The 24,613-nt window shown below is 33.2% G+C and overlaps 1 protein-coding gene across 1 annotated transcript in view; it reads right to left on the reverse strand.

Moving 5' to 3' along the window:
- The window catches only part of LOC123553864 (uncharacterized protein C5orf34 homolog), a 46,273-nt gene that overhangs the window by 18,851 nt on the left and 2,809 nt on the right, over nt 1–24,613 (reverse strand). The window contains exons 2-5 of the mRNA XM_053548697.1: nt 12,887–13,076; nt 6,763–6,902; nt 4,202–5,276; nt 2,553–2,790 (exon numbers count right to left, since the gene is read on the reverse strand). Coding sequence (XP_053404672.1) covers nt 2,553–2,790; nt 4,202–5,276; nt 6,763–6,902; nt 12,887–13,031 — 1,598 coding nt within the window. The 5' untranslated portion in view covers nt 13,032–13,076. The remainder of the gene's footprint in view (nt 1–2,552; nt 2,791–4,201; nt 5,277–6,762; nt 6,903–12,886; nt 13,077–24,613) is intronic.

Genomic DNA, 24,613 nt, shown 5'->3' on the forward strand with positions numbered 1-24,613 from the left:
GTTTTCAGAAGAATGAATATACAAACACATTTAGTTTGTCGTAAACGTCGTCATAAATCGTCACGTTAGCTTCCGGTTGGACATGCGCACATACAAATATGAAGGTAACCTACCTCCTTATCATAACTGTTTTGAAATACTTTAAAAGTAAATATTCAGACCATTGACAATATAACTGATCTGAGTCTGAAGCATAATGAACAAGCCCATCTTCAAAGGATGACATTAACCCTTATCATGCAGGTCACGATTGATTCTGCCTTTGCGACCACTGTAGATTATGATCTGCACTGTTTGCCATTAAGTCAGTATATTTTTGGTAAGTACCCCTTTTAACAATTAATGGTACTGTCCAAATTGAAACATGGACAAGTTCATGATAGAAATTTAGCAGGGTAAGGGTAAAAGAGGATTTCCTCCAAGAGCTTGGTGAGATTTTCCTATCTCAAACAGAAGCCGAGGAAGGTCATCTGATAAATGACCACTTGCTTGCACCCATAGATAAAGACAAACATTAAAAACAACATTGAAAATATCTGTGCCAAGAAAACATCAAATATGTACAGACCCCTCAAGTGGACAATACTTTCTGGAGATGATTATATGAAGGGAAACATTATACATTTAAACACTTTCTTACAAGAATATAGAGGAAAACTGATAATTTCCATGTAAGATCAAAATATATTTCAAAGTGTGAACATTCATGTGTCCTGTCGCCACCAATGAATATATAAAATCTTGTGACAGACATTATCTTAGCGGAGTGAAATTGATTTTTGATAAAAAAATACATTAAATAGGAAGGTGTCTAGGGAATGCCTATGACCCATGCAGGTCAAAGGGGTGACTATAATGAGGTGGAGGTCCATCATCTGATTCTTGAGAAGCTGTTGAAGGTTTTTTTTCTATTTTTAGCTCTGGCAGCCCTAAAGTGGGGATAAGCAACCATTTGAAATAAAATGAGAGAGGACCTTACAAGGATGCTACAGAAGATCCATCTAACTTTCCACAGGTAAAGATGGCAAGGAAAAAATGCTAAAGTAGGATAATCATGGATGATGGAGGATGATAGGTGGTTACTGAGAAGCATGGACAAGTGTCAAATCCCACTAATACCGCAGACAAATCTTATCTAAAAATTACATTTAATGTGACATAATTCCACAAAAACAAATCTGAAGACATCCCCAAAATAAGCATAACTAAGTTTAATTCTTATCATTCTTGTTAAGTTTCACTGAAATCCTGCAGATGGTTTTGGAGATGAAGTCTGTACAAGATTTTCTATGTTGACATTATGTTTTAAAGGTGGATAATCAGATTTTGGCCATGTAACGGATTTGTTCGAAACTTTAGCATCTGATCATTTACACTCATTTATGTTCACTTAACACTTAATATAAATTAGGTTTTCACTGGAGGTATTTTTAAAATTTCATTTTCCTATCCTGGTTGCCCAACCAAGATAGAGTTATTTTATCATAAGTATAAATTTGATAAACATACTTTGCCTAAGGAAATGTATAAATATTAGACATATTGTAATATATTTGTAAAATATTTGCATTAAAAATTATGTATTTAGATGGAATTCATTAGAAACGCAAGTTTGAAAAATTATTATTACCTCCCTTTGCCTATCTTGGTTAGCTTTTAACTTGCATTTTGGTTCAGATTGTTCAATAGTTGATATGTCTATCAAATGCAAATGTAAAACTAGACATTGTATCGAAATAAAAAGAAATACCCAGCTTTTTATATACTTTCATATTAAAGGGGAGTAATTACAAAATTTTATAAAAATAATAAAATATACATTTCAAATGGGAATCTAACTTTAAGTAATCGGTCTTTTTGTTCCTTAAATAATTCTCTACCAGAATATACAAAAAGTAAAAAATGTCATTAAATATTGTTTAAATGTGATTGACCACCTTTAAAATGAAAAGGCCATAATTCGGCAAAAAATCATTCCACTGTTAAACCTTGTGGTATATGCACATCATTCTTATGAAGTTCTATTCAAATCCAACCTATAGTTTATGAGAAGTGTTGTGTAAAAAAAAAATACTAAAAAAATACCATTTAAAGGCCATAACAGTGCAATAATGTGCTTAATGGGGGCCTCAAAAGGAAAAAAAAATGTGCTGAAAATATACAACATCAATTCTTGGTAGAGAATATTTGAGAAATAATGGGGACAGGAATGACTGAGGGAGAGGATGAACACATGCACAGACAAAGTGGCAAATAAAGGTTTCTCTGATTTTTCAAGGAAAAAAAAACAACAACAAAACATAGCACCTTTTGTGACATTATTGACTGTTCTCTATACACAGCCTTTCAATCTAGCTCTGAGGTTATAAAACTAAGTTTGGAGACCAGTCTAACACTACAAGTTTGCCATTGGACCATTTAATAACTATGCACAGAAACGTTATAACCAGTCCTTCAAGTTTCTGACTGGTTGTTTCTCAGGACATGGCTGCTATCTCAGACTGGTCTCCATTCTGTTATAATCTTGAAGTTTAAAACAATAAAAGATTTACCTGTAAATAACACCATCAATAAGAAGTACTTTCAAGCGCCCTTGAGAAAATGTAGTCGGGTCTTCAAGTGGGTTTTTCCCATCATCGTAAGTCTTTTTTACATGCATTTTATGCAGATGTTGTCCAGGGCATGACAATGGAAGAGGCTGAGGCAGCTGTGACATTACGCATGTCTTGCGATTAATCTGACGTAATTTAGAAATGTCTGTCTGTCTCTTTCCTTTTTCTTCTTTTGGCACTATTGAACATCAAACAAAAAAAACAGCAACAATTACTATGAAACAAAGTTAATTTCAAGGTTTCAGCCAAAACTGACTATTTCGTTCAGACAGAATTTGTGGAAATCAAATTTAAAAGATAGAAGAAAATGGCCTTTTACTTGTCTGTTGAGATCTAATTTTGTGGACTGATGTAAACTATTATGACTGACAAAGTTCCAGTGTATAACTAAGAAACTGAGAACATCTAGGCCTTATCATGCTGGACACAATTGTTTCTGCCTTTACGACCAGTGTGGATCATAATCAGCCTGCACATCTTGAAAGTATTCCTTTTAACAGTTAATGGTACTGCCCAATTTGAAAGAAGGACAAGTTCGTTATAGAAATTTAGCAGGGTAAGGGCTAGTAATCACATGTGCTGATTATTCATGCCTCATTATACCATGAATTCATAGTTCATGATGTGACCACTGGCAAAGATTTTTACTGTGGACAAATTTGACATTTTAACATTTGTAGTCTCCAAAATATCTAAGTCCAGTTTGGTTTGCAAATTTTTACAGTTTAACAAATATAAGATACATCTAAATACACCTAACCATTTGCTTGACAAATTTGATATTCTAACAGTATCAACAAAATAATCTAAAACCACTGTGTTGACTGTTGCCTCTCTTTAAAATTAATGGTTCAATATGCATGCACCATGTGGTTTGCACACTGGCCTTCCAATCCTGAGGTCGGGGGTTTGATCCCCGGCAGCTACTCGGGAATTTTCAGAAACGCTTTTCAGTGTTTCCCACCCAACTAGAGGTGTACTCGTCAGGAACCCAGGCAATCCTTGCGTGTATCAGTGCAATACACTGGGCATGTTAAAGAACCAGGCTGTCTATTCGCAACGAGCTAGGCTAAGTTAGCCAGACAAGCCTGTATCTGATTTCTGATCTCTCTGTCGTGGGGGCTTTGTCTCACTCTGTCCCTCTGGTCAGATCGCTCTGTGTCTGTACTAGTACAGGATGAATTATGCACCCTGGGTGGCTGCATTTAACTATGTAAAGCGCATTTGAACGTGAAATTGATCATGAAAAGGGCGCTATATAAATCTGGTATAACAATAATAATAATAATAATAATATTTTTAGAAAAAATAAAGATATATTTCAGAATTCTTATCAAGAACAGTGATTTTCATTATGCTAGCACCCTAATGTTTGACTTTTGTTTTAACATGTTCTTAACATGTACTGAATAAATAAATCATCATGCTGAAAATACTCTTGTCTGCCCAAAAGTATAAATTTTCATCCTCGGTTTTAATCAGGTGGTCTAGAATTATTGAAATAAGGATCATAAGATTAAAATCAAGGATTTGAAATACTTTTTTATTCAGAACTATGGACAAGTATTTAGTGAAGAACAATGTCTTACCATTTCCTTTCTTGAAGGACTTAGCACCTTTTTCTGCCACATCCCGGGCCATTTTCACCACCTGACTCCAGTTCATTGGACATTCATCACAAGAGATATGTTGAGTTAACCAGCAGTATTTACATCTTGTCTGTGACTCACTTTCACCACTTGATCTTGATGAAGCACTTTTTACACTGCCTTGTGACGTTATCGTAATGTCTTGAAGACCACAGGTATTTTGAAATCCAAAAACATCTCTTTCTCTATTTCTGTAATCTGTTTCTACAGACTTCTGTCCTCTTTGTTCCATTTGAACTAACGGCTTCATGTCTTTTTGATTGTTTTCTGATCTCTGAATTTCACTATTCACTTCTTTTGCAGGCTTACAATTTTCACCAATAAAACTCCCATCAACATTTTCTACCTGTGCAAAACGAACACACTCCTGTCCTTTATTCTGGAGGTAGTCGTTAAATACAGCAGTTTTACCATATGGTGTACATACTGGTGATTCGTTATCTTCCAGTCCTTCTGTTGGCGTAGAAAATGGGCGGAATTTTGCCCCATCATCTTTAACCGTATTTTGGGGTGTTATTGGACTCCCGCTAGCATTACTCAGAGCTTGAGGACTATCAGCACAACTAGCTTGTGTAATAGGAGAAATATTTAAATCGTCCTGTCCAACATTACCTCTCTCACTATTCTCTTTACCTGGAGATAAATCCAAGTTCTCAGAAATATAACAGTTTCCAGCAGAGTTCCCATCTACCCTTCTCTGAGCCTCTCTTGGTACAACATCTGGCATATTGCTGTCAAACTTTTGCGCATATCTATTCACTCCTTCCTTCTGGCTATCTTTTTTAGAATGTTTACCTGTTTGATCTTTCCTTCTGATGTTTGTCCTCTCTCGGCATTTCTCCTTGCTCAACAGTGACAAGTAGCAAACGGTAAAGTCTCTACGATGAGGTGACAAAATGAGACTGGCAAATTCATCTTCTGAAGTTATACACACACTTCCATCTTCTAGAATCTCTGTATTTTCTCCTGTTGCCACTTTAGGCCAGGCTATCTCTTTGATCCTTGCATACAATGACTATAACAAAATTAGAAAATGGTGTTTAGATCTCTTTATCTGACACAGAATTCTGTTTCAGTAACTTAAAAAATGATCAAAAATGTTTGTTCACATCTGATGCTGATTTGCATGACACTGTATATGTTTCATTGGAATCCCTTAAACTGTTTAAAATTTACTGACAAACTAACTATCAAAATACAGTTAGACAGTGTGATTACAACATGCCTCCCTTCAAGAACATAAAAATATTACTTATGACAGACCAACAAACTAACAAATTCACATACAGTTAGACAGTGTGGTTACAATATGCCTCCCTTCAACAACAGAAAACAAGAGCTGTCCATAAGACAGTGCCCTCCACTATTCCACGATTTGACAGTAAAATGAATTTATGTCTCAATATATTAAGAGACCTCTACTTTAAAAGGAAGATACACTAAGATATAAAGTTATATCCAGAAAGTGAATATTGATGAAAGGGGCATAATTCTGTCAAAAATACAAACAGAGTTATGGGGATTGTAATCGCACATGCAGATGATGATTATAAAGAAACATTTTTAGTTTCAAGTCATTACCTTTTAAAGTACCAAAGATATGTCTATAAACGAAGCTTTCGAAAAAATTTAACATGAAAATAATTCCAAGTATAACAACTTGGTGGCCTTGACCTTGTGTATAATGGGCCCAGCCCCTGCACATACTTTGTTTGTATGCTGGACAATGTTTATGTGAACTTACAGTAAGATATAAGCAATAGTAACAAAGATATGACAGAAAAAAAAGGTTGCCAAAAACCTTTAACCTTAAAAATAACCTAAGTATAACACCTTTGTGACCTTGATCTTATGTATAATGGGCCCAGCCGCTGCACATACTTTGTGTGTTGGACAATGTTTATGTGAAGTTAAAGTAAGATATAAGCAATAGTAACAAAGAGATATGACAGAAAAACAAAGGTTGCCGAAAAAATTTAACCTTAAAAATTACCCAAGTATAACATCTTGGTGACCTTGACATTGGGTATAATGGGCCCAGCCCCTGCACATACTTTGTTTGCATGCTGAACAATGATATTATGTAGTTACAGTAAGATATAAGCAACAGTAACAAAGAAAAACAAAGGTTGCCAAAAAACTTTAACCAAGAAAGCTCACGCCGATGCCAGGGCGAGTAGAATAGCACCCCTATTCTCTGAATGGTCGAGCTAAAAATCACTTATGACAGATTGACAAACTAACTGATAAATGTACAAGACGGAGAGTGCGGTTTCTGTATGCCTCCCTTCAATATAAAAATATAATTTACAACAGACATCCTCACAAACTAACTGTTCAACGTACAGACAGACAGTGTAATTACTTTATGCCTCCCGTCAGTGGCATAAAAATATCATAAGCAACAGACAGATCCATGGACAAACTAACCAATTTATAAATACAGACAGAAGGAATGATTTAAATATCCCTTCCTTCAACAGCTTAAAAATAACACTTACAACTACTTGATCTGATTCCAATAATTCTTCAGAAAGATATGGCTGTTCTGAAAATCGGTTTCTAAAATCAAGGGCAGACAACACCATATCTCTGTAGGCACTCGTAACATAGCGACATCTCTGCTGTATCATCTCCATACCTGTAAAAATAATATCATTCTGTTGCATGCACAGAAGAAGAAAAAAATCTTTTCCATCTGAATTCTTAAGGTACTATTCCTTTAAATCTTTTGACACTATCTTCAAATCCGTTTCATCCCTGGGATCCTTACGTAAAGTTGTCCTCAGATCTTTTGGTACTGCAACCCTCAGATATACTAGTAATTTTTGGTAATGTTTGATTATGTTAGCTGCTCACCAAAACTGAACAAATCTCAAGCAAAATGTATTAAGGTACTTCCGCAAATTGAAATTAGAAATTCATGTGAAAAATCAGAATCCTCAAAACAGCTTTCGAAATGCAAGGACACAAAAAATATATAAAAGTTGAAAAGATATATCTGTAGGTAAACTTGCGAGCATGAAAGTTACGCTGAACCCTACCTCCACAGTGCTTTGGAAGAAATTGAGTGAAGATTTTTGGTGCAAAATTTTGGTATCGTAAGCAACCTAAATTGCTATAAAATATTTATTTTCAAATCAAAGAAATGCCAAAATAGTGCACATGAGCGTTACTTTTTCAAGAAAATGTCGCTAAACATTCTAATGCGCAAAACACATGCACAGTTTTTCTAAAATATTTTGCTGCCATGTTTCTTTCAAGGAATTAAATATATGATTGTTCTTTTACCTCAGATTTCCTTACTGAAATATATATGCCTCCTTATTCATGGTTAGAGATATCCATTAAGTATAGTTTTGCACTGTCCGATCTCCTTAATCTGTTACCGATCCTTTACATTTAAAGAATAAAGGCAATGTGTAATGATAGTTTTTCGCTTTACACACCTCCCTTGGACAAGAAAGCTGTTTCACTTAAAATTTGTAAGCATCCACTGGCAAAATATTAATGAAAGATCGGAACTTTTTCTAAAATAAAATTCAATTTTAATCGTTTTCAAAAACTGGAAATATTGCACATTGTGTTGAATTTATAAATAAAACAAAAATACCAAAAATAAACCATTTAAGAACTTTTCCGGGAACTATACGTTTCAGCCGAACAACGCATTTCAAGATGACACAAAACTGATTTCTCTTTGTAAACAATGTCAAAGTTCACCTGAGGGACATTGCTGAAAAAGTAAAAGTGCTTACTTGTTTCAGTTTTACGTCCTGTAGAAAACAATCAACTTTCAACTTTAAATGCATATATGTTCTATAATTATTCCAATATCAAAAACCGTCCGATCCTTTCCATGAGAAATAAAACGAAGCAAATTTAACTATATGTTTACACTTCAACCATGTGAAATTAATGGCATGTACTATCACAAGACTCCCATGCATTTTGAACCTCGTGGTGAATAAACTGAATGTATTTTAAAGTATGGTGTCTCAGTTGAGCCAGTTATTTGTTAATTTCAGAGAACATACATTAAAGGAGTTCATCACAATATTTTGTGCGCAGCTCAATCGCGCAGCAAGCGATATCTACTGTAAAGTTCAGAATTCGCCGCCGAAAGTGCATAATTGTCGGATATGCAGCGCTCTCGCGCAAAATATATCGTATGTACTGACAATATAGGTCGTGCATCCATAATTTACCTTTAAAAGTGATGGTGTTTTATTGGAGGAGTAACTGTAGGAAGTGCTCGAATCGAATACATTGTGGACAGCCAATTTGAAAGTAAACTATTTCGTCCAGTAATGATGCAGCCGACTCCAAGTCAAATAAAATTCCAGAAAGTCTTAACGTAGATATATCTCCTTCAAGTTCAAATGTGACTTCCTAAAAATGTTGTTATACTTTTTGTGTCCCATCCCGCATTTCACGTAATAAGACCAGAGTTATGGCCCTTGATAGTCAAATTGTACATAAAGTGTCTAAACATTTGTGTCGCATTTACCTCAAAATTATATGTGCCAAGAGTCATGAAACCACACAAGAATTAAATTCAGCATGTGAAGTTGTGCACCAGTGCTTTTATTTGAAGTTTCACTCAATAAAAACATATTTATGTCCCTTGAAGAGGTCAACTATATACGTAAATGGGATGTGAAAGCTTGTGTAGCACGTACCTCAAAAAGTGTTTGACCTAGAGGCATGCAACCTTAAAGGAGCATTATTCAGCATGTGAGTAAGAATATTGGTTAAGGAACTGATAATAACATTGTGCAATTTGTTTTGTAAGAAAAAATGTTCATAATTCTTGAGTGGGTGGGGTAATGAAAAAATACTTTTATGGGTGGAGTGAATATTTTTTATTTTTTCTTGAAAACAAGCACGGGTCGATATTATTTTTTTGGTTTAGAGTTTTTTGTCTTAGTTCAAGCTTACATAATATCAAATATGGAAAAATTCTGTCCGCTAGATTTTTCATATCATTAAGAAATACTTCGTGTTTTTCTCAGTTTCAGGTACTTTCGACATCTGTCAAGAGTAATTTTTCTGAGTTAATATATCTATATTTTGACATTTTATGCATAGTTATAGTGGTGTTATAAATTCGGATGCATAAACAGTAACATCAGAGTGAAACTTCGAATAAATAATTGTTTGCAGTAGTTTTATTATGACATGTATGTACTGTTTCTTCGGACAAAAATACCGATTTGGTGTTCTTAATATACTTTGAGTATTGAAAAAAGAAGCACGGGTACCTATTATTTTTATTTTTTATTTTAACTTGTCATACATCAATCTATAAATATGCAGAGTTACAAAAAATTCTGTCCGCTAGAAATAATTGTGAAAAACATCTTTAAAGAAGCGTTTATGAGATTATGCATGTGTACAAATATTTCAAAGTCTACTTTATATTAATGGCGATAAAAACAAGTGTGCACTCGGCAAATAGCAAGTCTATTACAGGACACTGATCCCAATGTTCGTAATTTTCAGATGTAGAACCCGTTTTCCTTGGTTTCGTAGACAGTCTTAGTACTGGACCGCTGCTTCCGCTATCAACATGTGATATAATGGTTTAAAGAATCCATTATACCAAATACTTCTTAGGCATTCTTTTCAGATAGCTTTTCGGACAATAATAAGTCATGTACTTTAAGAATATATTTCGCATTCCTTTTCACGAGATAAGGACCGGAGCAATTAACGCTGAAGTAATTATGTCAAAGGATAAAAGTTCTTTTAATAACTGTGAATATGTTAGAAATAGTTTGTTAGAAATTTGTAGTGCATAAAGACAGGTTGATTATATGAATATGCTTTAGAACTGTTCAATATTAAATAGTAGTTATCATAGAGAACAGTGTTGTTGTTGCTGTAGATTTAGAATAGTGAACTTTAGACCCTGTTACACCACAAACATCGCAGTAATGTAAAGTCGACCAGTGTCCATTTCTATGCCGGAATTACAATACACATTTATTATCAGTTTAAATCTATGAAAGTGTGAAAAAATATCATTCTTCAACGAAGAACTAAGATACAAAAAAGTTACTTTTGAGATATTTCTGATTTTAATCATCAGGTTTTTGCACGAAAAGTTCAACCTATTGCATTTTGTTTGTTTCGTAGTTATCTACAATTGTATACAAATTGTATTACCTCCTAACATATTTGGCTGTATATTTTTTCTGCGATTTATTCTCACTGTGTTTTTAAAAACATCCTGCATAAATTCTCATATTGTATAAACAAGAGGACCATGATGGTCCTGAATCGCTCACCTGTCTCCACATGACCCAATTTTCATGAAGATCCATTGAAAAATATGGCTTCTAGAGGTCACAAGGTTTTTCTATTATTTGACCTAATGACCTAGTTTTTGAAGGCACATGACCCAGTTTTGAACTTGACCTAGATATTATCAAGGTGAACATTCTCACCAATTTTCATGAAGATCTCATGAAGAGTATGGCCTCTAGAGAGGTCACAAGGTTTTTCAATTTTTATACCTACTGACCTAGTTTTGACCACACGTGACCCAGTTTCAAACTTTATATCTAGATATCATCAAGGTGAACATTCTGACAAATTTTCATGAAGATCCATTGAAAAATATGGCCTCTAGAGTGGTCAAAAGGTTTTTCTATTTTTAGACCTACTGACCTAGTTTTTGACTGCAGTTGACCCAGTTTCGAACTTAACCTAGATATCATCAAGATGAATATTCAGACCAACTTTCATACAGATCCCATGAAAAATATGGCCTCTAGAGAGGTCACAAGGTTTTTTTTTATTATTTGACCTACTGACCTAGTTTTTGACGGCACATGACCCAGTTTCAAACTTGACCTAGATATCATCAAGGTGAACATTCTGACCAATTTTCATGAAGATCCATTGAAAAGTATGGCCTCTAGAGAGGTCATAAGGTTTTTCTATTTTTAGACCTACTGACCTAGTTTTCGACCGCATGTGACCCAGTTTTGAACTTGACCTAGATAATTCTGACCAACTTTCATAAAGATCCCATGAAAAATGTGACCTCTAGAGTGGTCACAAGCAAAAGTTTACGGACGGACGCACTGACGCACGGAAGGACGGACGACGGACGCAACGCGATCACAAAAGCTCACCTTGTCACTTTGTGACAGGTGAGCTAAAAATCAATAGATCAAAATTGGTTAGTTTACGACGCATGAAACCTCTAATAAGGAATCACTATACACATCTAACTTGTCCCGGACCAGTATGCAAAAATACTTTGGCCCAATGTTTCAAAGATTGTCTAAAAATATTTGCATATATCGTGATAAAGCAAATATTTCGATTGTTTATATAATTTATAAATATACAATCATGTATGTGTGAGAAAGTTACGTTAAGTAATTTCGGTAGTTACCGCAGAGTGCCGAAAATTCCACTTCCACTGAATTTTCCATGAGATAAGCAGCGCGTAAGTACATAAATTCCAGTATAATAAATTAAACCTTTCTTATACTTGCACAATCCTTGAAACGAATTTTGGATCGTTGCCAAATCTTGTTCACATTAAGTCTGAGACTTGTCTTACAATTTTAGGCAGTCTGGTACACCATACATAGAAAAATCATTGTCCGCACATTGCACTACTTTTATGTATGCTGAAAATAGCAACATGTACAAATGTATTTTCGTTTTATACATGAAGTGGTCAGATTTGAAAACAGATTTTGTAATAAGTTTAGTTCTATTTAGTAAGACAATTCTCCTATGCATTAATTGAAACTTTGAACTAACTTTTGCCATTCATGAATTTTTAATAAAGTATTTGGAAAGGATTTATAAATCTAACCAAAAATTTGGAAAATACAGGTAAAATATCTGCTTTGTTTATTTCCAAATTTCAGTATTACTTTTTATACAGCTACTTTTAGTTCAGGTCTTATAAACTGAGCTGTTTTTGTGCTATGGAAAAGCTGCATTTGAAAGCTTTGGTTCACTATATTTTCACACCGCAAATGAAGGGCACTCTAAATTCAAGATGGCGGAAGTACCTTACATTTGCTTCTATCTTAATGATCAACAATTACCTAGGAAATATAATCAGGTGTTTTGCACTAAAAACAGAATGATATGATAAATTTAATACACATAACCAAAATGCTGTTTTATCAAGATTTACTTAACAAATAACTGAGTGCTTCTTTTTCCTCTTAGTACTGATTTAAACAGGAAATTCAATGTTTTTATGTAAAGAAGAAGAAAACTTTTTAATTAATCGATTAAAATTTCTGATTTTTCAGACTTGGTATACCAACTTCAATAACCTGTAGAACAAGATCATTGCAATGTGGCCGTTAAGATTTTAAATTATTTCAGTTTTATCATGTCTATTTTAGTAAATAGACTTCTACTAGTACTTACTGTAAATTGGGATACATTCAAAATGGTTTTATTTTCAGTACTATTTACAAGAGGGTCATGCAACTTTGAAATATCTGTGTACATTAGATAGCATTATCTCCAGAAGTATACCCAATTATGAAGCATAAATTCTTAATAATGTGAACATTGTATATTAATCTGCTGTGTTATCTAAAGCGCTGTGAAAGTTACCAAATCTAAACTTGTTACCATTAACTGGATGAGCATCCTCTTGTGACTTGTTGTAAGTAAAGCCTGTTCCACAAGGGAGCACATGAAGTCTAGAACCATCCTTGTATCGAACTTCCACAGCATCATTCGTATACAATACCATCAGCTGAGGTCGCGATGACATTGTTCGTTTATCTAGTATCACATTACTGTATCATCTGTGTCAATGCTGAAAAGAGATTGAATGACTGAATATGCAAAATATAAACAAAACTGATTTTAAAACAGTATTAACAACAGTGTTGTCTTCTAAAGGACTGCCACAGACTGAAAAGTGTGTGTGTGTTCCAGTTTAGTGTCTTTTTCAACCATTTTTCAGTCATATAACTACAATGTCTACTTGTAGCAGTGAGTACAATGACCAAGTTTATAGCGCTTCTCACTGGAAAATCACAGAGTAGACACATGATGTACCAAGTCATATAAAACTGAGACCTGACTGACCAATCCTAGAACTATCCTCATAATGCTGAGCAAAAAGTGAGGATTTTTCTTGCGTTTGGTATGCACAACCAGGCAACAAACCGATGTCTATAATTTACAAACTAGCGAAAAACTTTACAAGAGAAGAAAATGATAAAGAAGAAAAGTAATGTCTTTGTTGTGAGACAGAGATCAATTAATATTTAATGGGTTTTTTTAAAAAACAAAAGCATTTATGTGTAGTGACTTTTAAAAGTTAAGTTTTGTAGTAAAATGATACATGTTTCCATATTTTCAGAATTTTATTATATTGTTAACAATACTGGTCTAAATGTGTGCAAAATTTCAAAAATGTACATTCAATATTGACAAAATAGGGAATGGTAGGTTAGCATTCTGCTCCATATAGGTTCTCCAGAAATCAAACAAAGGCAAACCCAGAGAAGTTTCAGGCAATACCTCTTGGCATGAAAACATGCCAGCAGAAAATCAAATTCAAATTTAATAATTCAGAAATATTATGTGAAAATGAAGTGAGATGGTGTTTATCTAGACTTTTTGTTAAATTCTAATTCACATGTAGATAGTATAATTTAGAAAGACAGCTGAATGTTTTGAAAACAAAACAGGTAAACATATTAGTAGATTAGATAGATAAATTATATACACCAATTTCTATGGGGAATGACTAAATCTATGAACTGTCTGTTTGAGGCGGACCACACCATTAAAAATTAAACCAGGAAAAACTGTAGATAATATTCAAGAAAACAACATTAAAATTTTTGTTAATAAATCTGGATGAAAATAGACTATCTAACAGTAAATAAAGTTACTTCAGAATATCTGGGCTTACTTCTTTAAAAGTCAGGAGATTATTAGAAGCATAAACAATTTTGAATAAAATGTCTCCAGAATATTTATAATTATGATTTTGAATTACAAATCAATTACAATTATTTTAGACACAAAAATACTGCCAAGGAACCACAACTAAAAACAGAAATGTACAGTAAGAAATTATTCTAAGACGGGGCCGCCAGGCTATGGAATCAGCTTCCTGGTAAGATTAAACAAGAGCACCGCCTTGTGGGTGCAGATGCTCACCTGATTTTTTTGTCTCTGTATAATAGAATTATTGTCCTACTCATGATTCTCTAAGTCCAAAAGGGGCCATCATTATTGCAAAAAGCAATGTAGGGTTACGGTATTTGCTGTGCTGAGTCAGCTTTTAACGGCAAATAACTGCTCCAAGTTTTAAAGCAAGAGCTTTGACTGTAAAGGAGAAAAGTTGACCTAAATGCAAAACTTAACCAAGAAATCTGATATTTTCTAAGTCTAAAAGGGGCCATAATTTTTGCAAAAAGCAGGATGGAGTTATGTTTCTTGCTGTACAGAGTCAGCTTTTGATGGTGAACAAGTGATGCAAGTTTTAAAGCAATAGCTTTGATAGTTTAGGAAAAAAGCTGACCTAAACACAAAACTTAACCAAGAAATCTGATTTTCTAAGTCCAAAAGGCACCATAATTCTTGCAAAAGGCAAGATGGAGTTATGTCTCTTGCTATACAGAGTCAACTTTTGATGGTGAACAAGTGTTGAAAGTTTCAAAGCAATAGCTTTGATAGTTTAGGAGAATAGTTGACCTAAACATAAAACTTAACCAAGAAATCTGATATTTTCTAAGTCCAAAAGGGGCCATAATTCTTGCAAAAAGCAGGATGGCGTTATGTTTCTTGCTATACAGAGTCAGCTTTTGATGGTGAACAAGTGTTGAAAGTTTCAAAGCAATAGCTTTGATAGTTTAGGAGAATAGTTGACCTAAACATAAAACTTAACCAAGAAATCTGATATTTTTTAAGTCCAAAAGGGGCCATAATTCTTGCAAAAAGCAGGATGGCGTTATGTTTCTTGTTGTACAGAGTCAGCTACTGATGGTGAACAAGTGTTGCAAGTTTCAATGCAATAGCTTTGATAGTTTAAGAGAAAAGCTGACCTAAACATAAAACTTAACCGACGCCAACGCCAACGCCGACGCCAATCAGGTGATAACAACTCATCTTTTTTTTTTTCAAAAAATCAGATGAGCTAAAAACTTCATCCTTCAATCAGTTGTGTGCCCTAACTAACTTAAGTATCTGATTTCCATAGTCAATTGGTTGTGACATACTGGGTAGTCCTAATAGCCATCTTTCTTTGCTGTTGTTTTCTATTTGAACCCACATACCAGCAATTAAATTATCTTTATGTAACTGACTAGTACCTTAGAATTATAAATGCTTGCATTGAATGCTTAAATTGCTGTATATATGCTACTTTTGTTTGTTCCTTTGGTTTTGTTGCCATGTTTGCAATATTCAAACTGCTTTCATGAGCCAGTATCTGCTTGTGTATAACTTTGCTTCTACACTTATTTTAGTTTGCTAAAATGCTATTATATAATTTTTATGCTGTGTAACTTCTTGTGACGAGTACCATATAATCATGACTTAAAGGTAGCTATAGTATATTTTCCTTCCAGTACATTATTTTATGATTTACGTATTTTAATGTAATATGAGAAAATTTGGTATTTTTCCAAATGAGAGATTTCTGGACTTTTCAGCTTTTATATGCTTTTCAAAATTGTCCATTCACTAGTAGCTATTCCTGTCCCAGCAAACATTTGTATTTTGAAAAACCCAGGAGACTGTCTCATCACACACTCACCCTGGCCTATAGACAAATCCATACAGTTTCCAATTATTACCAGTTGCCACTTAGTTGAGAAAATGAAATTCCCTGACTTTTCCCTACTAAACTATACTTTTTACTGACCAATACCACCATACTTTTTCGGCCTTCTCATCCCCTACAGCCGTCCAATCCACTCTTTTATTGACTAGACTTCAATTCACCTGGCTTATAGCCACACCCCTCACAATACTATATTTATGATTCTACACATAAACATACAAACATGCTTATAATAACTGAATAAATTGAGGCAAGGGTTGCAAAGCCTTTCAGTCTTTAAAATTCAAAGTTAACATAAAAGCAAAATTGATTCAAACACATTTAAATTATGTTTATACACAATTACACCAAAATGCGTTTGGAAATACTTATAAATACTGCTTGACAGTCTGACTCGACTGACTCGATAGCCACTGAACATTTTAAACATCAACCAAGAATTTCATTTTTCCCTGACTTTTCTAAAATTTCATTTTTAACGACCATTATCAAGATATCCCTGACAATTGACTGACCTTGAAAAAAATCATTTTTCCCTGACTTTTCAAGGAAATTAAGTGGCAACCGTGCAATTTTCCTTTTTTTCCAAGTACTATACTTTCAATGGCCACTGAGAGAAGACAAACAAGTAGTTAACATTCAGTTTGTGATTGGCCAGAAATTGGTGCCAGACTGTATTAATGCAGGTAGACAATGGTTCATCTGCGAACATAAACACTTAAACACAGTTTTCAGCCGATTCAGCAGTGACTTTTTCTGTTAATGGTTAACTGCACTAGAAATTGACATTTGTCATTGCACTGTAAAATAGTTCATTGTCACTCTTGTAAATATGTATTATAGTTTTCATAAAATAATTCTTAATAAATACTATGAAACTGGTAGATATTTTTAGCAAGTTGTACCAATAATGAAAAAATATTCCACAGAAAAATATAAAATTAATATTATCTGAAATTATTTTATTTTATTAATTTATAAACTTGTTTTATGTATGATAAATGTATCTAGTTGTTTTGTAATCATATTTTCATGAATCTGTTACAATGCTTATGAAAATGTATGTGTATATGACAACTGTAACTATTCGAGAAAAAAATGTAAAAATTAGAAAAATAAATCACATCAACCTGACTACCGGTAACTTGTTCATGATTTAGTTCCATTTATACTGTTTTAAAGAGTTCATCATGATCTCCATAAAGAGCATAGACTGATCTAACACTATTCCAAATTTCATGGAGATATCTCTAATAATAAAAAAGTTATGGCAATATTACTTCTATGAGTCGTTTATTATTTTTTTCTCGGTTCTGTCAACTTGACACGTTGGAATAGTAATTATATAGCGAAAAATTTCAAGACTTTGGTCGATTTAACCAAACTTTAAAATGTCATAACTATTTTAATTTTTGAGATATTGAAAAAAGGAAAACAGTTCTAGAAAGCTTTAAAAGAGATCTTTAAAACTGTGTAAAAGAATATGCAATATTTGTAACTTTAAAAAATAGCTGGGGTTGCTAACTCTAGTCTTATGGAACAATATCCCATTGGAAATTGTTCTTCTGCCCACACTTGAATCTTTCAAGCAGGCAGTATATGGTAACATACATGCAATTAAGATAAGATAAATTTTATTTTAATTTGGCAAGACAGAAAAACAGTACAACATAAGCGGCAAGCGCTTTTTAACCAACTATATATAACAAGGATAAACAGTTAAAACATAATTTACATATAGTAAGAAAGCTGTAAAATAAGAGACAAGGTTATAGTACATAGCATGTAGCTGCACAAATAATGAAGTTAAACCTGTGAATGATCTGCTGCTCTTGACCAGAGGCCTAACAATCGCTTACATTATATATTGCTATTAGTTGTAGCAAAGTGTGTTTTAAACTGATTTTACTACTCTTGTCTGTATATCTAGCGACTTTTAACTGTTTTCAGTCTCACTTTCTCATCTCACTCTGTCAATACTTTTGTAAAAGTCCTTCTCTTGCACTGACTGCACATCTGTTAATATCCGAAAGGGAATTTAAACAGTAATCAAAGATAGAAATATATATAAATAAGTTGAACTGCATGCATAGTGCATGACATGGAACATGCATTTGTTAGTCCAAATAATTTGACGTCAGAACTGATTCTGAGATATTTATGTGATAGGGCAGAATCCCTTTTTTGGAGGAGAGATATAATAATTAAATTTCAAGGGCTAAGAGCGAAACTAGTCTATCTGCTTCTATTTCTATATACACTTAGACTGCCGGTAGTTTCGCTCTGAGCCCTCATATTGACCTATGCAAAAATTATCTCAATGTTCATAATTTTAACATGTCCAAAACATTGTGGAATGATACTTATGTCACTTGGGTAATGATTACATTTTACTCAGACTTTATCATAGACTCCCTGTGTAAAATCTCAAACTTTTAACAGTCAGGGGTGTAACTGTTTCAAGTTATCGCAGTTTATAACCCATTTGAGTTATTGCTTATACTTTCATAACTTGTTTCAGTTTTCATAAAATATTACAAAGCCCTCCTGTGCCAATTCCTCATTTTGAATGACACTAATGCAATTATTTCCTGAATCCTGCATCTCATAAAAAAATCTAGTAGCAGAATGTAACAGTGATTTTGTATACTATTGATCTCTGTTGGAATACATGTGTCTGTGATATTATTTTTTAAGCATACTTTTAATAATTCCAGTTTCCACCTAAGTCTGGACCCCCAGTAATCTTGTCCTACATCATTTTATGTGTAAAATGGACCCCATTGGAAATAAGCTCTTAGCTTAATGGGTTATCCATAGGTCCCTAGCATTTTAATAACACATGTAATTTTTAGCAATGACATTTGGTATTATCTTATTAAAAGTATGCAAATTGTGATACTGTGCTATTTAATGTAAAGAATTGAGATTTCTTTTTAGAAAGTATGTTTTATGCATGACATGTCTGTGATATTTATGTATTGTAATGTGTTCTTTTATGCTGTGACCTAAATGTAAATAAATAAATAAATAAATAAATATCCTTGAACTTTTATCTTTCCAGCTATGCAGTAAAAAATTTTACGCAAGGCTGATAAAGTTTTACACAAAAGTTTTAAAGCTATAAAACTCTTAACATCCCATTATGCTTATCAGAAAGAGAATTGGACTAACCACAGTTTGCTACTAATTTCACTTTAAAGGTCACTTTGTGAGAACAGCAAAAAGACTTTTTTTGAATAACTTACCTGAGTTAACTATATTTTATAACTAATACAGGTTATAAAATGCTTGACTTATGTTGAAAAAGTAACTGAAATAGGTTACATACGGAATGCCTAAATAGCGGAAAACACTTTTTTTTTGCAAAAAACACTTTAAATAGCAAAAAAAGCTCAGCATTTGTTTATTTCTTAATTTATTTACATGTTTTTTTTTCATATCGTAAATAATGTTAATAAAGCCTACTATACGAAATTTTAGCTATGTATACCGAAAAATGATGAAGTTATTAAATGTTTTCAAAGCGCACCATGTAAAAATCTTTTTCCGCTATTTTCGCCTATGAAGTTTAATAGCAAAAAAAGCTCAGCATTTGTTTATTTCTTAATTTATTGACATGATTGTTTTTTCATATCGTAAATAATGTTAATGAAGCCTACTATACGAAATTTTAGCTATGTATACCGAAAAATGATGAAGTTATTAAATGTTTTCAAAGCGCACCATGTAAAAATCTTTTTCCGCTATTTTCGCCTATGAAGTTTAATAGCAAACAAAGCTCAGCATTTGTTTATTTCTTAATTTATTGACATGATTGTTTTTTCATATCGGAAATAATGTTAATAAAGCCTACTATACGAAATTTTAGCTATATATACCGAAGAATGATGAAGTAATTAAATGTTTTCGAAACGCACCATGTAAAAATCTTCTTTTGCTATTCTCGCCTATGATGTTTAATAGCAATAATAGCTGTGCGTTCGTTTATTTTTTTAAATTATAGACATGGTTGTTTTTTCGTATCGTAAATAATGCTAATAAAGCCTAATATACGAAATTTTAGCTATATACACCGAAAAATGATGAAGTTATTAAATGTTTTCAAAACGCACCGTGAAATTTTTTTTCGCCCATTAAGTTTAATAGCAATAATAAGCTCGGATTTCGTTATTCTTTAATTTATTGACATGTTTTATTGTTTTATATATATATTTATATATATATATCGTAAATAATGTTAATAGACTCATATATATATACACGATACTTGACCAGCATCATGAAACAAAAAAATGTTTTTTTCTTTTTTTTTTGCCACTGTGGTTACCTATAATGTAGAATAGCAAACAAAAGCCGGCATTTGTTTAATATTTGAATTAAATTTAAATTATCGTAATTAATGCTAATAAGGTGATATATATGAAATGAAAAGGATGCCAAATTTGGTAAGTATTTTTGATAACTTATTTACGGATTTATGATTAAAGGACGGTTGATAAAATTATGTTTAATCAGTATCTAATTATGTGTGATTGGATTATGTGGCCTATTGTCACCTTAAAGGGGGATGTTGGGTCGCGGTAGGTGGTCATAGCATGTCAGGTTATTAAGAATCATTGTTTCATTTGTTTTATTACCCAGTGATTACTGGAAGCAAACATGACCATTCATTTCCAGAAATCATCGTTTCCTTAATCTCTTTTTATCTTGAAAAAAGAAAGCTGATAACATCAAGCCAAACCATAAAACACATGTGATGGTAATTAATATGCAAGATAAATATATCTGGCTGACCACTAACTGAGTATCCAATAGGAGAGATCGTGTTTGTAAACAAATCCATTGTTATTTCATTTTTAGAACTGTAAACAAAGACGTGGTGGGCAGACGCCGAGCGTCCATGTTTTTTTGAAAACAAGTGATGTTTTTCTAACGGCTTAATACTTTTATAAAACACGTAATTTCAATAATTTTTTATCAAAATGGAAAGTGTATAAAACAAGCAAATTAATTGTATTACTTATTGATTATCTTATTTCGAAATTATAATAGATTAATTATGACGCTTAAACTTACAGGTTTTTTCAAAAAAGTTTTTGGAGGACGTTCGCCGTATTAAAATTTATGTCATTTAACGGTTATTCATTTTAAAAAGATATTTAATGGGTAAAATATGAAAATGTAAACCATTTCAAAACTTTTTGAATTTTTAAAAATTCCTAAATGAGCGGAAGAAGTTTTAATTAAAATTGAAAATTCAGATCCCATACACAAACGATGTAAAACATTTGTTTTATCCACAACAGATAACACAGGTATTTATGCGTGACGTATGGCGATCCTCTATTTGAGATGACTATTAATTATTGAATGCGGAGTGCTAATATGTTTCCCTGGGAAATGAACATCCCCCTAATCACTTGTTTATTTAACGCACGTTTTACTTATGATTGTCCTCGGAGCTTCAAAGTAGATAGTTTCTTTTTACAAAATTATTCAAAAAGGAATTAAAATTAAAAGAGTAATAACAATTATGAATGTTCATATATAGTGCATTTTACTTATGTTCTCATCCTTCTTTTTGCTTTTGCATCAAAATGTCAAAATCAAAATTATCTTGTTATGTGTGCAGTGAAAACTGCAAAACGGATTGTATTAAGTGCGAGATAAATTTTGTGATTTAATTTTGTTATTCTACAATATTTTCGTAGCTTATGGTACCAAATATTAGAACGTATTGGAAACGCAATTTGTACAACACATATAGTATAATAGTATTATTACTATAACGTTACAGAGTCAAGAAGAAAAATTACGTATTATCTGTGGGCAATATAGCATGTACATGTATTTTTATCTCATGTATTTGATTTAAATTGAAACTAGTCTTTTGCGGACTTTGACAGCAATCTTCTCATCCCTTTATTTTATAAATCATAAGTAAAATGAAATAGGAACCTTTCGTCATTCGATGGGAAAAGAAACAACAACTAAATTTCGAGATATGTGGAAAATTCGCATTATGGATGATTTCAATATTTTCAAGTTTACTTTACTACATGACACCTTATTGATTTACCGTGCATCCATGTGTTTTTCTTATTATAGTATATTGTTACTTCCCGCATATCCTTCAAGTGTATATCTATTGAATTATTATTATTAAGTTAATATTTATTTCCACATTAGAGTGATTTACATAATTATGACAAATTTTTATTAAACATCACAGAAAGGTAACATATATAAAATTATGAACTTTGACAAAAGAGCAACGCGCCTTGGCTGTCGGAATTTTACAACAAAATCCCAATTAGGTCATTTCAATGACTGAAGGCTCTTATAAACGGTAATAAGGTTAAAAATGAAAATAATCATCAAAGTAACAGCTACAAACAAAGTATATCAAAATTCTTTTGAAATTGCAAAAATAGTAAGACACGTGCACGATACATATGGGTAACAACTAGAAAGTACATAGCAATAACTTCTTTTTTTTATAGGAAATTTATAGTAAAGTCTGTAATGGGTAGGGTAGGGGTAACATATATACATTTTTTTGTATAAAAAAAACTACGGTCAATGCTTTCATTGTGGAAGTTATCACCTATGATTGAATTAACGGATAGTTAATGTACACAGAGGTATGCAATAAACAAAGCCATTTAGCCTGGCCCCTTTCCCAGCAGCTATTCCCGCCTACAACGATGCCATCCAAAGACGGTTACTTCTTTGTGATAAACAACTCGGATAATGTTGAAAAAAGCAAAGATGGGAAGCGCTCGACCGTGTGGGACGACTGTGGAGCTTGGGAGAAGGGCACTACCCCCGTGTCATATTATGTAGAAAATGCTGGAAAATTAGTGACGATTTTGAAACGAGAATCTAAATATGGTACAATGAAACAAGTGAAAGGAAAACGCGAGTTTGTGAGTTTTGAACCACAGCCGACTGAAGAAAACATACTAGAAGTTCATAGATTGTACCAGACACTGAAAAGATCACCTCCCGGTAAGGAACAGTTTAAACGTCGAGTTACATGGATTGAAAAATGTCCAGCAAACATGTTGTATATTCAAACGAACATTGCCGTTGTTGAATATGTAGGAAAATTTCCGCCGCTTCAGTACCATGGTCGCGTTAAAAATGAGAATGGCAATGTAAAGTACATTAGAACTAAAGACTCAGTGATGAAAAAATTGAAATCAAGACTGAAACAAAATCCCATGAAAACCGTAGAACGACAAATGAATAGAGAAGAAAGTGACGACTTAGAAAAACAAAGAAACGATAAATTGCTTAGAAATCTAAAATACTCAATTAACAAGGAGAAAAAAACACCACATGAAAAAAAACCAGAATGTCGCTGATCATGTTCAAGCTGTTGAGGAAATGACAAAAAAGGTGATTTTGTTAAAACTGTGACACATTCTGAAGGACTTAACTTTCCGTTGATAACGTTATACACAAACCTGCAAATAAAGGATATTAAAAGATTTTGTTGTGTAGAAGGTGGTGCTGTTTTAGGTATAGATAAGACTTATAATCTTGGAGCTTTTCATGTAACACCCAATGTTTATAAAGACATGTCCGTGACAAGACGTGACGGCAAAACACACCCTATCTGCTTCGGACCCACATTGATCCACACAAATTCATCAACAAATTCATACAGACATTTCATGCATCAAATTGCCGACAATTTTACAGATGAAGAGATTACCAAGTTGACCATTGGAAGTGATGAAGAACTCGCCTTCAAAACTGCAATTAAACGTTGTTTCCCAGGATGTACTCACGTTTTATGTACGCGGCATCTAAAAAAGAACGCTACTCATTACATGGAGGCTACTGTTGGGTACAACAAAACTGAGCGTGATGACATTTTAGATGACATCTTTGGTACTAATGGAATAACTGAAGTCAAAGATATTGACACATTAAATTACAAAGTTGGTGCTATTGGTGTTAAAATTGAAAATTACGATCAGAGAGTGAAAGAAGGTGATAAAACGTTTAAGAGTTATTGGGAGTCGAAAATGCTTCCAATGTTAAAAACACACATAATAGAGCCATCACAGTCTGGAAGGATTTCACCTAACTGGACTAACAACAACAGCGAGAGTGCCAATCAAATATGAAGCGCGCAACACAGTGGCAACTCAAAGAACTTCCAGAATTTATTAGAATGTTGAAAGACATTGTACTTGGTGAGCAGATTGAACGTTGTCGAGCTATAAGGGGATATGGAAACTTTGTCCTACACGAAAAGTTCGCGCATCACTCCATTGAAATAAGTCGCTGGGGTGAAATAACACAAGAATTAAGAGAAAAACGGGAAGCAAGGTTCTTAACTGATAAGGGTAAGTCGCACCCTAATTTAGTAACATCGTCAGATGGAACTAGAACTATGATTACAACACCGTCGGCTGGAAAAAAATGTAATCAACAAAAAAGGAAACGCGCAGAACGTTCACGAACACCATCGTCAAAGTCAAAGCGTAGACTTATAGAGTGAAAAAAGTCGGTACAGGACTGTAACATTA

The sequence above is a fragment of the Mercenaria mercenaria genome, chromosome 7 (genome assembly GCF_021730395.1).
Source record: "Mercenaria mercenaria strain notata chromosome 7, MADL_Memer_1, whole genome shotgun sequence".
Lineage (NCBI taxonomy): Eukaryota > Metazoa > Mollusca > Bivalvia > Venerida > Veneridae > Mercenaria > Mercenaria mercenaria.